We start from the raw sequence: 17,433 nt of genomic DNA, 5'->3' as shown, positions 1-17,433 counted from the left end.
CCAAGGAACAACATTTCATAGCTTGACTGTTTTGCATTGCAAGTTCGTTCGTATCAGTGTTTGAGAAGATGATAAGAATGCAGTCTTTAGTGGTACTGTAGTTTGTGTTTTAGTGGATATCTTAGGGGACATTTGTGTGTATGTGTGTGTGTGTGTGGGGGGGGGGGGGGGGTATCAATATTTTCGCGGTAATGTGTGCTTAAATGGGTTGCTATTTTTGTAGTAGCCTGTGCTTTGAGCTAAAAGTATATCCATGGTATTGTGAATACATAGATGAGTATTTTGCTGGTTATGGTAGCTTGTGTTTGGAGATGCATTTTTGTGGTTTTCTATGTTTGAGTGGATACATATTTTGTGTTTAAATGTATTTCCATTTTGGTAAAAGCCTGTGTTTGAGTAGATGGGTATTTTGCATTTAGTTGTAGTCTGTTTAAGTTGATGACAGTTTTGATTGTAATTTGTGTTAAAGTAAATGAAATTTTGGTGGTAGTCTGTGCTTGAGTGGATGTCAATTTTGGTGGTAGTCTGTGTTGGAGTGGATGTCATTATTGGTGGTAGCCTGTGTTTAAGTGGATGACAATGTTGGTGGTAGTCTGTGATTCAGTGGATGACAATTTTGGTGGTAGCCTGTGTTTAAGTGGATGACAATGTTGATGGTAGTCTGTGTTGGAGGGGATGACAATGTTGGTGGTAGTCTGTGTTGGAGTGGATGACAATGTTGGTGGTAGTCTGTGTTGGAGTGGATGACAATGTTGGTGGTAGTCTGTGTTGGAGTGGATGACAATGTTGGTGGTAGTCTGTGTTGGAGTGGATGACAATGTTGGTGGTAGTCTGTGTTGGAGTGGATGACAATGTTGGTGGTAGTCTGTGTTGGAGTGGATGACAATGTTGGTGGTAGTCTGTGTTGGAGTGGATGACAATGTTGGTGGTAGTCTGTGTTGGAGTGGATGACAATGTTGGTGGTAGTCTGTGTTGGAGTGGATGACAATGTTGGTGGTAGTCTGTGTTGGAGTGGATGACAATGTTGGTGGTAGTCTGTGTTGGAGTGGATGACAATGTTGGTGGTAGTCTGTGTTGGAGTGGATGACAATGTTGGTGGTAGTCTGTGTTGGAGTGGATGACAATGTTGGTGGTAGTCTGTGTTGGAGTGGATGACAATGTTGGTGGTAGTCTGTGTTGGAGTGGATGACAATGTTGGTGGTAGTCTGTGTTGGAGTGGATGACAATGTTGGTGGTAGTCTGTGTTGGAGTGGATGACAATGTTGGTGGTAGTCTGTGTTGGAGTGGATGACAATGTTGGTGGTAGTCTGTGTTGGAGTGGATGACAATGTTGGTGGTAGTCTGTGTTGGAGTGGATGACAATGTTGGTGGTAGTCTGTGTTGGAGTGGATGACAATGTTGGTGGTAGTCTGTGTTGGAGTGGATGACAATGTTGGTGGTAGTCTGTGTTGGAGTGGATGACAATGTTGGTGGTAGTCTGTGTTGGAGTGGATGACAATGTTGGTGGTAGTCTGTGTTGGAGTGGATGACAATGTTGGTGGTAGTCTGTGTTGGAGTGGATGACAATGTTGGTGGTAGTCTGTGTTGGAGTGGATGACAATGTTGGTGGTAGTCTGTGTTGGAGTGGATGACAATGTTGGTGGTAGTCTGTGTTGGAGTGGATGACAATGTTGGTGGTAGTCTGTGTTGGAGTGGATGACAATGTTGGTGGTAGTCTGTGTTGGAGTGGATGACAATGTTGGTGGTAGTCTGTGTTGGAGTGGATGACAATGTTGGTGGTAGTCTGTGTTGGAGTGGATGACAATGTTGGTGGTAGTCTGTGTTGGAGTGGATGACAATGTTGGTGGTAGTCTGTGTTGGAGTGGATGACAATGTTGGTGGTAGTCTGTGTTGGAGTGGATGACAATGTTGGTGGTAGTCTGTGTTGGAGTGGATGACAATGTTGGTGGTAGTCTGTGTTGGAGTGGATGACAATGTTGGTGGTAGTCTGTGTTGGAGTGGATGACAATGTTGGTGGTAGTCTGTGTTGGAGTGGATGACAATGTTGGTGGTAGTCTGTGTTGGAGTGGATGACAATGTTGGTGGTAGTCTGTGTTGGAGTGGATGACAATGTTGGTGGTAGTCTGTGTTGGAGTGGATGACAATGTTGGTGGTAGTCTGTGTTGGAGTGGATGACAATGTTGGTGGTAGTCTGTGTTGGAGTGGATGACAATGTTGGTGGTAGTCTGTGTTGGAGTGGATGACAATGTTGGTGGTAGTCTGTGTTGGAGTGGATGACAATGTTGGTGGTAGTCTGTGTTGGAGTGGATGACAATGTTGGTGGTAGTCTGTGTTGGAGTGGATGACAATGTTGGTGGTAGTCTGTGTTGGAGTGGATGACAATGTTGGTGGTAGTCTGTGTTGGAGTGGATGACAATGTTGGTGGTAGTCTGTGTTGGAGTGGATGACAATGTTGGTGGTAGTCTGTGTTGGAGTGGATGACAATGTTGGTGGTAGTCTGTGTTGGAGTGGATGACAATGTTGGTGGTAGTCTGTGTTGGAGTGGATGACAATGTTGGTGGTAGTCTGTGTTGGAGTGGATGACAATGTTGGTGGTAGTCTGTGTTGGAGTGGATGACAATGTTGGTGGTAGTCTGTGTTGGAGTGGATGACAATGTTGGTGGTAGTCTGTGTTGGAGTGGATGACAATGTTGGTGGTAGTCTGTGTTGGAGTGGATGACAATGTTGGTGGTAGTCTGTGTTGGAGTGGATGACAATGTTGGTGGTAGTCTGTGTTGGAGTGGATGACAATGTTGGTGGTAGTCTGTGTTGGAGTGGATGACAATGTTGGTGGTAGTCTGTGTTGGAGTGGATGACAATGTTGGTGGTAGTCTGTGTTTAAGTGGATAGCAATTTTGAGAAAGTCTGTAAATGAATGGATGAATAATCAATTTGTTGATAATCTTATCTGTGTCTGTGTGGATAAACATTTGTGAGATAGTATTTATTTGAGCGATGACTACAGTGTATTATTTCCATGGTAGTGTCTGTCGGGGCGAGTTGGTATTCCTTCGGCCGTGTAAATATGTTAAATCACGGTACATAAAAATGTGTGGTTATTCAACTGGGTGTGTACAAATATTAATATAAAACTTGTCTCTATAATTACATACACAATGGTATTAATTGATTTTGGTTCGTGTATTTGCTAATATTATATTTTTTCGCTAAACACCGCCCTAAAAATACACTTGGTTGAGCACGCTAAATGTAATGACTGAAATGTCTTTGCTCTGCATCTGAACCAACGATACATCTGTGACTATCACTATTTATCGTCCGTGGTTCGATTTTTACATGTCGTAGGGCGTAACAGATTGAGTTGTTTCGGCAACAGATGTCTCCGTATCATACAACACGGATCTGGCCCTACGGCGTGAAATCACATCTCCTCACGCTAAAATCAATTATTTACCCTCTCAACTCCAACACGGCTGCCCCTCCGGTCATTACGAACGTGGGTTGAATCCTACCTTGTATATATATTATTCACCCGGGTCCCACGGGATTCGATGTTAAAGCCCTAGCGCCACCCGGCCTTGGCTGAAGGTGTATTAGTGGGAGAAGCAAAGAAACCATAGAGTAGGACATATAATCTGGTAACTGTTTCAACCTTCCGCAGAGATATGACCAACAGTGTAATCACAGGCACTTGCGTGAATATGATAGAAGAAACAGGGGCATGCTACATGCTATATATATAAATATTACGTTAAATAATTTTATCTAACCCCTGCTTTATCTATTTGATGTGTTGAGCGTGGGGATATTAGAGAAAATCTCTTACTTCAGACTACAAAACAGTAGAGTATACATTTGTACCACAGCTGCTAATTGAAAATAAATAAATAAATAAATAAATAAGGATCATGTCAGGTACCTGTTCAGTCTTTATATAGATCGGTAAGGTTCCGGACCTGATACTAGTATATTATTGAAGAAATATATATAAGTGTAAATATGACTTTTTTTCATCAAATTTCAAATTTTAAGAAATAAAAGGTAAAACTTAAAATTTCAAAAAAAAAAATGTTAACTAATATCACTTAGAGAAAGAAAACGTGATCAGTGATTGTACATACGAGTCCCGAGTCCTGTAGCTTCTGGAAGTTCTGAAATCATACCCGGCGGGATTCATACTGTTTTACAATACAGTGGAAAAGGATTCATAAAATCGAAAAGTAGATTTGTCACTTTGGCTTGGTTTGGTTTAATTTGTTTTTTTAAGGACGTCCCTCCATGTATGAAGTGTACCTGGTTTTGGAACAAATGATGCTATTTTTGCTTTACATGGTATAATTAAAAAAAATGCTTTCTAAAAATCGTAAGCTTTTACTGCTGTTTTGTTAACTATCGTAAGGCCTTCGATAGTGTGAATAGAAATAAATTATTTTTGAAACTTTTTCATAATGGAATCAGAGGAAAATTATTAAATATTTTGAAATCTTTATATGAAGGTTTAAAGTCCTGTGTGAGATATAAGTCTGAATTGTCTGAATTTTTTTCGTGCTCACGAGGCTTGATGCAAGGGGAGGGGTTATCTCCCTTACTTTGCTCCATGTATGTGAATGATTTTGAAAATGAACTTATTAATACTTCCTGTGACGCTTTATTCTTCAGAGATATTTCTCTGTTTCTTCTTATGTATGCAGATGATACTGTCCTTTTCTCAGAATCTGCCTCTGGCTTGCAGAAAATGTTAGACTCCTTAAAACAATATAGCGACAAATGGCAATTGACAGTCAATATGGAAAAAACAAAAATTGTTGTATTTCGTAATGGCGGAAGATTACGAGCTGGCGATTTTTTTATTTTTTTTTACTTTAATGGCAATGAAATAGAAATTGTTGATAGATTTAATTAAGGTAAGTTTACAAAAACTCAAGTTACTATTGCTGAACAAGGTCGTAAATGTATGTATAATGCGTTAAGAATTTGTAACAATTTGTCCCTCAATGTAGAATCTAAACTTAATGTTTTTGATGTCTATGTTTCCTCCACTCTTAATTACGGTTGCGAAACATGGGGTTTCAATATTGCGGACAAAGTAGAAAAAGTGCATGTTGATTTTTTAAAAAGAATTCTGAAGGTAATAAACAGTAAGCCATCTTTTATGGTATATTCGGAATTAGGACGTCTGCCTTTGCATATCAGCAGAAAGTGTCGAATAATCAAATATTGGTTGAAACTAATTAAATGCGACAATTGTGTTCTTAAGTCAGTTTATGAAGATATGGATGAATGTAATCACAGAAACTGTAATTGGCGCTGTCAAGTTAGAAAATTATTATTGTCTTCTAGTTTTGGTAATGTCTGGTTAACTCATTATGTTGATAATGAAAGGGTATTTTTACATTGTTTCAAGCAGCGTTTGACAGATGTTTTCATTCAAACAAGGAATGAATTTGCTGAAAGATCATCCAAATGTTATTTGTATAAATTCCTGATAGATAACTTTACGTTACAATTTTGTCTAACAAAGTCTATTCCAGATGCGTATCTTAAACTTATTTCGATATTACGACTTTCGTCGCATCAGTTATATGTAGAAGAAGGTCGGTATCGTAATATTCGGAGGGCGAATAGGGTATGCCGTTATTGTAATCAAAACCAGGTAGAGGACGAGTTCCATTTTGTTCTGATCTGTCCACTCTATGTTGATATTCGTAAAAAGTTCATTAAAAAGTATTACTGGAGCCGCCCACCTTCATATAAATTTGTCCAACTGCTGGCTGTACATAACAGAAAAGAGCTGTGTAATTTAGGAAAATATCTGCAATCAAGTTGATTAGAACGGTCTAAATTCCAACCTTAGGTTATTGTGTTTTTTATCACACTAACATTTGAGTACTTGTTTATTTCCAGGTTAACACATATTGTTTTGTCCATCCCCTGATCCCTACATCACTGTGCCTGTTTTTTGTTTTTATAATTAACATACTCTTTGTTGAGCCCCGGTTACTAAGAAAATGTTGTCACCTCACCTGTTTTCCGATAGCCACAGTACACTTAGGTGAGGTAACTATATAAGAGCTGTCCATCTTACGATAATTTATTTATCTTGTACTTTATAATAATTTAAAGAATTATACTGTCCATTTATACATGCGATGCACAAGATTATGCTTCATTCATGATGTTATAATTATTTGATATTTCATATCACTGATGTATCAATTATACGTTGCTATATATGCTTATGAGCCGTAAGGCTTCAAGTTGAATAAACAATACAGATGCGTATACGTACTTGCGTGTGTGGATTCATTGGAGTTTCTCGAATATATTGTCTGCATTGTGTTAAAGCTCCCTAGACATATAACTTAGTGTTAGCCGTTTGGTTTGACTCAAACTCATTGATATATACACAACTCTGACAGAATGTGACGAATTTATGAGGATACTCCAGGTAATATCGATATTGCTGTATTTCAATATTTGTACATCCAATTCTGATTTACATATCTCGTATCATCTTGTTATTGCGCTATAGATCATATATGTTTACATAACTGAAGGCATATCTACATCTAAGAGGACATTCCTACATCAACCAGTGAAAGCACGCTTACACCTTACATTGAAGGCATACCTAAACCTTACATTTAAGAAATGCCTACACCTAACATTGAAGACATACCTATCCAGGCGCGTAGCTACCATGTAAGCCAATAAGCCCGGGCTTGCACATGATTTTGACAAGTATAGGTTTTCATGACGTTATTTTTTCTTGCTGATACTATAAAGTGGAGTTTAAGTTTTGAATATATAGTATACATATGTAATTCCTCAGATATGATACAGTGTTAATAGTTAGTACAAAAATGTATGAAGTTTAGAAATGTCCATTGCATTAATGGACAGTTCTAGGCGGAACTAAACTGCTCGATTGAGTAAATTGAGAAACTCACGCCTGGCGCAAACGACTCCGAGTATGGCACAGTGGACACAGACAATCAATGTGTTTTTTTTTATGAAAATATCAATTTGGGGCACGTTCGGCCCCTTTTGCCGGGGCACATTCGGCCACCCCGAATGCAACTGTTATTGTGCCAAGTGACGTCACTATTGATAACGTCACCCAATTGACCACAAAAATAATATTTTTACGTCGCAAAAATTAAGTATTTTTTTCTTTGTATTCACTGATTTGTTCTGGACTTATTTTCCAACAGAATTGAATGAAATTCCATACACTTATTAGTAAATTGTCTTCTCTATCCTTCATGCCATACTTGCCCTGGTAGGGGCCGGATTTACCTCAGGGCGGGGCTCGTCCGGCCCCCAACTCTCTCGACCTAAAAAGTCCAATAATTCCCAAAATATGGTCTTGTTTACGATTTGGTTATAAGTTTATGAAAGACAAAACATTTCTTTTCTAAATGACATATATAAATATGCATTTCAACAGTATAGTACATGCCTTCCATAACATCTTGAAAAAAGAAAAGGGGTCGTGTTTGCCCCGGTCCCCCCCCTACACATGTATTATACATGTGTAGGGGAGACCGGGGCAAGTCCGGCCCCTTTTTTAAAACTATATTATAGTTTACAACATATCATTATCTCAGACATCAGGACGTAGGAAATGGCTCCTGAGACGTTCTAGAAAACAAAATTTTCATGGGGGAGACCCCTCAGACCCCCCTTACGGGAGGGGGAAGACCCACTCCCGTACCCTCCCCCTGCTCGCGCTACGCGCTTCGGGGGGGGGGCTGCCTTCGGCAACCCCATATCGGGGCTTACACATGGTAAAGGGGCTAGCTACGCGCCTGTATACCTTACATTGAAGACATACCTACACCTTCCTTTGAAGACATACCTATAACTTACATTGAACACATACCTACGCCTTACATTTAAGAAATGCCTACACCTAACATTGAAGACATACCTATAACTTACATTGAAGACATACGTACACCTTACATTGAAGACATACCTACACCTTCCTTTGGAGACATACCTATACCTTACATTGAACACATACCTACACCTTACGCTGGAAACATACCTTCACCTTACACTGGAGACATACCTATACCTTACATTTAAGACATACCTACACCTTACACTGGAGACATACCTACACCTTACACTGGAGACATACCTACACCTTACATTTAAGACATACCTACACCTTACATTGTAGACATACCTACACCTTACATTTAAGACATACAAAATGTACATACACCTTACATTGTAGACATACCTACACCTTACATTGAAGACATACCTACACCTTACATTAAAGACATATACCTACAACTGAATGCGAAGACATTCAACGCCGTTAAAACACAACCAAAGTTACATTAATACATTAGCTTATAAGTGTATAAGATGTCGTGAATTTCTTTAACCTAAATATCCCCGTATAATTCGGATATCCAGGAAATGCAGTCATTCGTTTCATAACTGTGCCTGTCCTGTAGTTTCATTATCACTGACTTGTCTAATTTTGGGGACCTCCTAGGTAGGCCCGTTTGAAGTACATCAACAATATGCACTGTGTTCACCGATATAGTCTGATATAAACAAGTACGAAATACTCATACTGAACACATCTGTTCTTATTACTGAACATTCCAGTGTTTAAATCTACCTCTTTAGGATCTGGGTTGTTCTTGCGTTCTCTTAATCATTTGAAAATTTCATTTTAGAATCATATGCCGTTTCAGAGACTCTGAAATATGACAAGCGATAAAAATTAAAGGTAGAAATCAGTACAAGTATACGCCTAAACGATTTTGAAACGATTTAATAAACTACACAAAAAAATAGTTTATCTATAGTTCAATGTACTGTAGAAAGCACTGAAGCACAAACTTACTGACCGTATATATGATCCTTACTACAATCCATACTTACTGGCCGTATATATGATCCTTACTACAATCCATACTTACTGACCGTATATATGATCCTTACGACAATCCATACTCACTGACCGTATATATGATCCTTACTACAATCCATGCTTACTGACCGTATATATGATCCTTACTACAATCAAAACTTACTGACCGTATATATGATCCTTACTACAATCAAAACTTACTGACCGTATATATGATCCTTACTACAATCAAAACTTACTGACCGTATATATGATCCTTACTACAATCCATACTTACTGACCGTATATATGATCCTTACTACAATCAAAACTTACTGACCGTATATATGATCCTTACTACAATCAAAACTTACTGACCGTATATATGATCCTTACTACAATCCATGCTTACTGACCGTATATATGATCCTTACTACAATCAAAACTTACTGACCGTATATATGATCCTTACTACAATCAAAACTTACTGACCGTATATATGATCCTTACTACAATCAAAACTTACTGACCGTATATATGATCCTTACTACAATCAAAACTTACTGACCGTATATATGATCCTTACTACAATCAAAACTTACTGACCGTATATATGATCCTTACTACAATCCATACTCACTGACCGTATATATTATCCTTACTACAATCCAAACTCACTGACCGTATATATGATCCTTACTACAATCCATACTTACTGACCGTATATATGATCCTTACGACAATCCATACTTACTGACCGTATATATGATCCTTACGACAATCCATACTTACTGACCGTATATATGATCCTTACTACAATCAAAACTTACTGACCGTATATATGATCCTTACTACAATCCATGCTTACTGACCGTATATATGATCCTTACTACAATCCAGACTTACTGACCGTATATATGATCCTTACTACAATCCATACTTACTGACCGTATATATGATCCTTACTACAATCCATACTGTAATACCAACCCGAAGAAAATGTTTAGAAATCAGAAAACAAAATACAACGAAAAATATTCTCTTTTCTGTCTTTGCTTTTTTCACTCAACATCCAATAGTCAATTCATTTCATTTATTTACTTGAGGCATCACGGCCTTCGATATACAATCATATATTATGCCTGTGTACAATACACAATACAGAGACAGCGCCGTAAACAGCGCAAAGAGAACCGTAAGTTATACGGTCGTTTAGGTTCGTAGTTTATATTCGCTTCAAAACATTATAGAGTAGGCACATTTCCTCCTTGTAGCATCATTCACACAGAATGATATGCATGTTCCTGTGAAATTTGACACTGGAATGTTATTATGTGAAGTCTGAAATATTCAGTCTAATATATTGAAGACTATTTAAAATTAAATATTTAACTGGGATAACAATTCAAAACGAAATAACATCCGTTTTCAAATTACAGCCAGGCCCCTTTTTATCTATATGGTGTATCAAGTTTTCTTGGATAATTGACCTTATATCTGTCAGCCTTTTTTAAGATAACGAAATTATAATTAAAACTGAGGGTAGTAATGTACCAGACTGTACGTTTGTTTCAAAAGTCAGTGCGAGGTTTAGGTCCCAAAAGAATCACGAAGTGATGAAACCAGGAGCCTACGACTGGTAAGCCACTAATTCCGGTGAATGTCGGGTAGCCTTCGTCCTCCAGTCCACATTATCATGCCCAAGGTAGATTGGAAATGAATTATTTACGTGTTATTTTCTGGAGGAGTTTCGGTTTTTATGACACACTGGGATGGATATTCTGCATCTAGATTTACACGCATTGTTAGCTTAAAACCATCTTTAATCTCTGATATTTTAAACATATTTTTAAAACTGTAGGTAAAATTTGATTTTTTTCGTATTAAATGTGCTGCATTTTATATAGATGTGAATATTTCCCATTTATTTGGAGGAGACAGCCGGCGTAAAGTAAAATTATAGGTTTAATCAGGGATGTGTAGTGGACCACTACACATCCCTGGTTTAATAACCTATTTTTGAGATCTGGTTAAGCTAACAAGTTTTTGTATATAACTTGGCCTGGGTTAAGATGTAAAGAATGACTACCTTGGAAACACGTTGTGTGTGTGGGAAGACCATCTGTGGTGTTACGTAGAGGTAGATATGTTACAGTATGTATCACAGTTATGATCACTGCTATACGTATTGACCATACACTGTAAATCGTACACACCCTGTGGTAATTGACTTAGCTTGTGTTACAGTTTACATTACCACACAAGTAAACACAAATATAAGTATTTCTTAGCGCTCTATACTCTGTTGTTTCAATTTTTTTTTTTTTAATCTTGTTGTATTTTTCATTTTACTTTATTTTTTCTTGTTTTGTTTTTTATTATTTATTATTTATTTATTTCTCGTCTGGGTTTTTTTTTGCGGGGGGGGGGGACTTTGTTTTTTCTCTCTCTTTTTTTCAAAGGACTATTACACTGTACAAGAGAAGGTTAAGATACATTATAAATCTTGTGCCTTATTCCTTGTTCAAACTTTCTGGCAACTAATGTTTTAACTAATGTACATCTAAATCGAAGTGTGTTAGGTAAAACATGCAGTGTTTAATTCTGTTATTAAGTAGAGAGATGAGACATAATTGTTTTAAGCAATTCTAAATTTTATTTATAGGTAAAGTTAGCCATTCATACATGAAGATGTAAATACTATTTCATACTTTATATATAGATTATATTTCATTTTAAGGATATTATTTACTTTTCACATTTCTCATTTGAACATTTCTCCAACAAGCATTTTTATCTGCAGACAAAGTAGTTTAGTAATCAATTGCTGGGAAATATTAAAACCATCAAAAGTACTAAATTAAGTCAAGAAAATGATAAACCAAAATCGTTTTGTAGGTCTTTCCATTTTACAACGAATAATTAAAAGAATAACTATAAGTACATGTATTCAGCTATTAACAACGTATTGTATACACTTTAATGGAAATTATTATTTTAACTAGTAATATTTCTATAGGGGTAAACACATGTTTACACGTATAAAGATATAACAAAGTATTATAATATATACACTGTCACATATTTTTTTTTATTATAGCTAGTAATATGTCTAGAGGGTAAACACTTTGTTATTTCAAATAGATAGGTCGCATTTAAATCGACAAAGCAATCAGACAAACTAAACACTTTTTTTTCAAATAGATACATGTAGGTCACATTTAAATTGAAACACTAACAACACTGTGTACAGTCTGTGTACATATGTATGGTGTAGTTCGGTTACGAATGTTTGAATATTTACTATCCTAAAGCATGGGTACTCAAGACTAAATACAGTAGTACATGAAGTTTTGAACACTTTAAGAATGTATTATCGTACGTATAATAATACTCACCCGATAAGTCCGCAACGGTTGACTGCGCAGTAATCCCTGCAGGTAACAGCTGCATAAGGACAGTTAGAGTGACCAATAAATACATGTTCCGTCTCAAATATTTCGACCGGTGACAAATGAAAACTTCATCGTCTACTCATAGTTATTAAATTTTAACATTTCACATTAACGTTAATTAACAGAGAGCCACACCGCTGTGTAAAGAGTAATCCATTTTCACAAGTGTGGACCTGTTATACGCGTGAATCGCGCTTCTACTTTTATGGTTTCATCCTCTCCTGGCTCCTTCCGTGAACATACGATGGTATTAAGGGTAGATTTCTCGTCATTCTGGCACTTAAGGATGACACACATGCACATATAGACAACACAGGCACGTGCTAGCCTCCATAACCGTACTGACAGTTTACGGTCGAGAGCCCGGCGATCGCTTTGTTTACACGGAGGTAAGGTAAGAACGAACCTTTATGTGTAAAACGGCTCTCGAGGGAGGTAACTCGGTACGGCAGAATTCTCACCTGTGTGTGTAATGCGCTTAGCGGTGATCGATGTTACAGGTAAAAACAGACCAGGTGAGGGATTGTATTGTAGCTAAGGCACGGACAAGATACATACAGTGAGAATCACGCTCCGTGTATTAACCTCAGACATTTTGATTGACACTCAGATCTTTATCTATATATTTAGGATTGATTTGATTACACATATGGTAATTATATAGTCCTTCAGTGGCGGATCCAAAGGGGGGGGGGTTGGCTTCAGGAAATCCTCCCACCCCGAAAATTTTCTTTAAAAATCCTGTATTTTTGAAAAAAAAAAGTTTTGTAAATGTTAAATTTCAGCACAAGAGCATCATAATATTATTATCTACATCAGCATAATGGTTCAGAAAAAAATCATCATTGTTGTAATATTTGCAAGTCTACCTGAAATAATAAGGTGTAAGATTCCTATTCATTTTGTATTTCAGTGGCTGTGAAATGCCTTAATGTACAATGTAATTTCAATCAAAATGTACAGGACGCACTACAAATGTTGTACACTATTTGTATACAGAAAAGATGAATCGTACAATCAAATGTAAAAACGCCACCAAAGGTATCTCCATTTTATTGCATATGATGATGGGTATGCTGTGTAATTTCTTCCAGAACTGTTATAAATTACTTCCAAAATGTTAATTTTTTCTTCAATTTTACTACAAGTACATTTAAACGTGAAATGTAATTTCAACTGCAAATGTAACAAATTGATAAAACAGGGGATATTTGGGAAGGTATGTAATGTCAGTTGAGATTACATAGGAAATTAACTGTTCTACAAAAGTGAAAAATAAACATGAAAGCCTAAAAATCATCTGTGACGTTATATCATAATTACATTGCAAATTTAACAACAAATGGGTTAAATTTAAACGCACTTAAAACACTCATCACATTTACCGGTGTAAGTAAGTGTTCGAAATCAAAGACAATAATGTCTAAACACTTTGTAGTTCTCTAAATTCGCCATCAGATCCGAGAGGCAATACTGCCTCCAGCATTTACGCATATATTACACACATTGATGCAGGTCCTTAAATGACCTCAGTTTTTAGTCGGAAGCTAAACCCTATACATGAATTTACATTGTTTAAAAACAAAATTCCATTAAAAACATCTTACTTCAATTTACTTTTTATAAAGACAATTGTTACTGTAGCTTTATTCTATTCCTTCAGGCCATTAATTGTCATTATTGTCGGCTATATAACCCGTTATTCGTCGCTGTGTGATGTTCCACATTTCCAAAAGAAAATAACTTGGCCCTGATAAAATACCCGTTGTCGTAAGATGTCTGAAGTATAATGTTTTACCTGTGATTATCGTGGTGTTAGAATAAGTACCTGTCGAGTTTCTTCTGACGCCAGATATCTCTAACATGACCGGCCATAAGCTCTTGTAGAAATGGACTATATGGCATTTCTATGATACCAAATACTAACAACTGATATATACATAATGTTCGTGTAGGAACACCCATTCTTGAAATCTATATGTTTCGCTGTCGATACACTTATCTTCTCTGCACCCCTAATATATGTGTCATGACAAAATGGAAATCTCTATACGCGACCCCTTTCGGATGAAAGAATAGTAAAAAGAATCGAGAAACTTGAGAAAGATGGATTTTTTTGTCACGGAAACCTACCATAGAACCAGGGGACATAATCTCAAAATGGAAACAAATCCACACAATTTAGACTAAATTTTGGAACTCACTTCAATGTGAGAGTAATTATATATAACCAAGGAGTGAAACAGTCCGCCAGAGGAACTTGTGAACATTGATACCATTAACTAATTCAAAAGTAGGTTGAATAGGCATTGGAGAGACTTACCAGCTAAGATAAAACCAACCTACAATGTACATGTACATGTGGGCAAACTTACAGACTCTTAAAAGTGTGAAAAAATTGAATTTGGAAGAATTCTTTTTAAACTATAAATATCAAAGTTAGGAACGTGCAAAATATATGGAATAAAAAATGTGTAATGAATCTGGAAGAGTTATGGTGGACAAAGAAAGCTCTTAATGACTACAAATTACAAACTATAGTAAAAGAAAGCCAAACATTACGGAACGGCGCAACCAAAACAAACCAATGAAGACATTTCAAGATGGTCAAGAGACAGGAACGTCTAATATAGACCGAATCAAGTAAAAAGAAAAGAAAAACAAAGATACGAATAGATTCGTCTGATGTCTTTGATGAAGATCAAAGACACTTAATGGCAACATAACGGTAAAATTGACAGACTCAAAAATAGTATGACATATGCAAAGTTTGCAGTAAAGAACTATGAATCGAGAGCTTGACCTTTTGATTTCGAGTATGAGGTGCACTTAAACCTAAAACATTTGTCTATTATGTGTAAAGATATTATCAAATTAATGACAGTCTCGAAATTCCAGGGGCTACTCTCACTTACGTCCTTCACCGCGGGACAATATATCATGACAAAACCGAAGACTTTGTACGCGCCACCTGGTGGATGATTCAAGTTAGACTAGTTTGATCCTTTGATATACATCGAAAGAACTGCGCGATAGCTTAACAGTAAAATATTTTGACTGGTTTTGAAGTCGGATGTCGCTTCTCTGTAATCTTGAAATGGCAGGTATCAGCCTAGCTATTGGTCAATATTTCGTACCTGAAACCAATCAAATAGCTAGCAGCGTACCTTCGATATTTTATGGGTTCAGAGAACGGAAGTGAGCGTTATCCCTGGAATTTCGACGACGACTTCTGATTGGTCCAAGGCCTGTACTTGAAGAAAATAATTGAACTTTTCTAACGTCTAACTTACGTACGGGTTCCCATCAGACCTAGTACTGTCGCCAAAGACTTACCTTCTGTCATGTATATGTATAAGTATCCATGATGTGTTACTATTTTAAGGACTGGCATACTGGTATATGTCTAGGAGTCCCTATATAATTTAATTGTCACCTAAGACTAACTCATTCACAACCTTTAGGACTCTATGGGGCATCGAACTATCGCCAAAATCGAATCTATTACACTGTAACTACACGTTATGGAACTGTTGTCAGGATCAATTTTTCTAGCATATTATTTTGAATCTCTTTATAATAAAATTGTCTCCTAAGACTTACCTACTGACATACGTTTAGATATTCAATACACATCCAAATGTCAGCAAGTACTAATCTATAGTTGAGCTACATATAAATTGTACAAACGTTCCTCTATCATTTAGCTAGTAAGAGGGCTAAATTATTGACATGTTTTGAGTTCTTGTAACATCGAACTGTTGCCTTAGAATGACACACTGGTCTATTGTTGTAATCACTAGATCGAGACAGAAGTCCAGTATTGTTGTAATCACTAGATCGAGACAGAAGTCCAGTATTGTTGTAATCACTAGATCGAGACAGAAGTCCAGTAACTCCCTACATTGATTGTATGTCCCAGTCTATTTATATATTTCCTGGTATGTTTGTTTAATGTTTCGTCATTAAAAAGTTGTATTTTCCTAAACGTTAAAGTTGTTCTGGTCATAATATCATCGCACTTTAAGCAACTCTTCCAAATAAGATCATTTTTAAAGTGACTTCTATAGAGATGTTTTGACATTGATTGTATTTATCTTATAGTGATCATTCTAAAAGTTATTAATACATGAAATATACCTTGGTACTACCCAGATGACAAATAAGCTGATTACATTGATCAAAATAAGTTTGACGGAAAGTTGTATGATGAACATAAAACACATACATGGGACTGCAGTGTTAAGAGTTGGTAATAGATATACAGCAAGCCAAACATAAAGCAAACTACACCGTACAGCTGTTTCATCCTTCGAGGACTCATCTATGATGCCAGGGGCGGAAACTGTGGAAATCCAAACAGTCTAAACTATTGTTGAAACAGAATGGCAGGTGTGTAAACCACCTTACTTTTATGAATTTCAAAAGCAAGATGAATACAAGTTTATTTCAAATAATGATAATGAGGCAGGAGTGTATATTAGGAACCATGCCACTTTGTAACACTCGACAGTGTGTAAGAGAATCGAGTAGCGTTATTAATTGATTCTACACAGCAGCCCTATCAACACAGAAACAGAGACTTCAATTCTTCAATTAGTGTGCACGTGTTACCACATTAATGTAGAAATAATAACGTCCGAAATCGAAAACTAATACAATGAATATTACGAACCATTTCTGTTGTTGTGTTGTACACGGACAAATTTATATTATATAGCTAACAACAAACAATTGAAGCGATAGATAGTTTTTTTTATAAAATATTTGATGAAAGTTTCTGCGTGGTAATAAATGGTTATACAAAATACTTTACATGTGCATCCATAGAAAACGATGTAAATCGCAAAACGGTGTAAACCCATACATATCTGTATAATATATCATGACCAAATATATCACAACTAAATCTATCACAATTAGATGTATCACAACTAAATCTATCACAATTAGATGTATCACACAATTAGATGTATCACAATTAAATGTATCACAATTAAATGTATATTACAACAACACAATCGAGACGTACAACTCAATAGTTTAAACAGAAAATAACAAAGTTAAGAGTCATTATTCAATCCACCTCTTATCTGG

At 36.6% G+C, this 17,433-nt stretch overlaps 1 protein-coding gene across 3 annotated transcripts in view; it reads right to left on the bottom strand.

The window, feature by feature from the left end:
- The window catches only part of LOC110450064 (flocculation protein FLO11-like), a 52,156-nt gene extending 39,426 nt beyond the window's left edge, over positions 1 to 12,730 (bottom strand). For all 3 annotated transcript variants that reach the window (XM_021497303.1, XM_021497304.1, XM_021497305.1), the window contains exon 1: positions 12,280 to 12,730. In XM_021497303.1, the coding sequence (XP_021352978.1) occupies positions 12,280 to 12,364 (85 nt within the window). In that variant the 5' untranslated portion in view covers positions 12,365 to 12,730. The remainder of the gene's footprint in view (positions 1 to 12,279) is intronic.
- Between the last annotated feature and the right edge of the window lie 4,703 nt (positions 12,731 to 17,433).

This window comes from Mizuhopecten yessoensis, unplaced genomic scaffold (genome assembly GCF_002113885.1).
Source record: "Mizuhopecten yessoensis strain PY_sf001 unplaced genomic scaffold, ASM211388v2 scaffold4947, whole genome shotgun sequence".
NCBI lineage: Eukaryota > Metazoa > Mollusca > Bivalvia > Pectinida > Pectinidae > Mizuhopecten > Mizuhopecten yessoensis.
The sequence above is the reverse complement of the archived record's forward strand: the minus strand, read 5'-3'. Positions and strand labels throughout refer to the sequence as shown.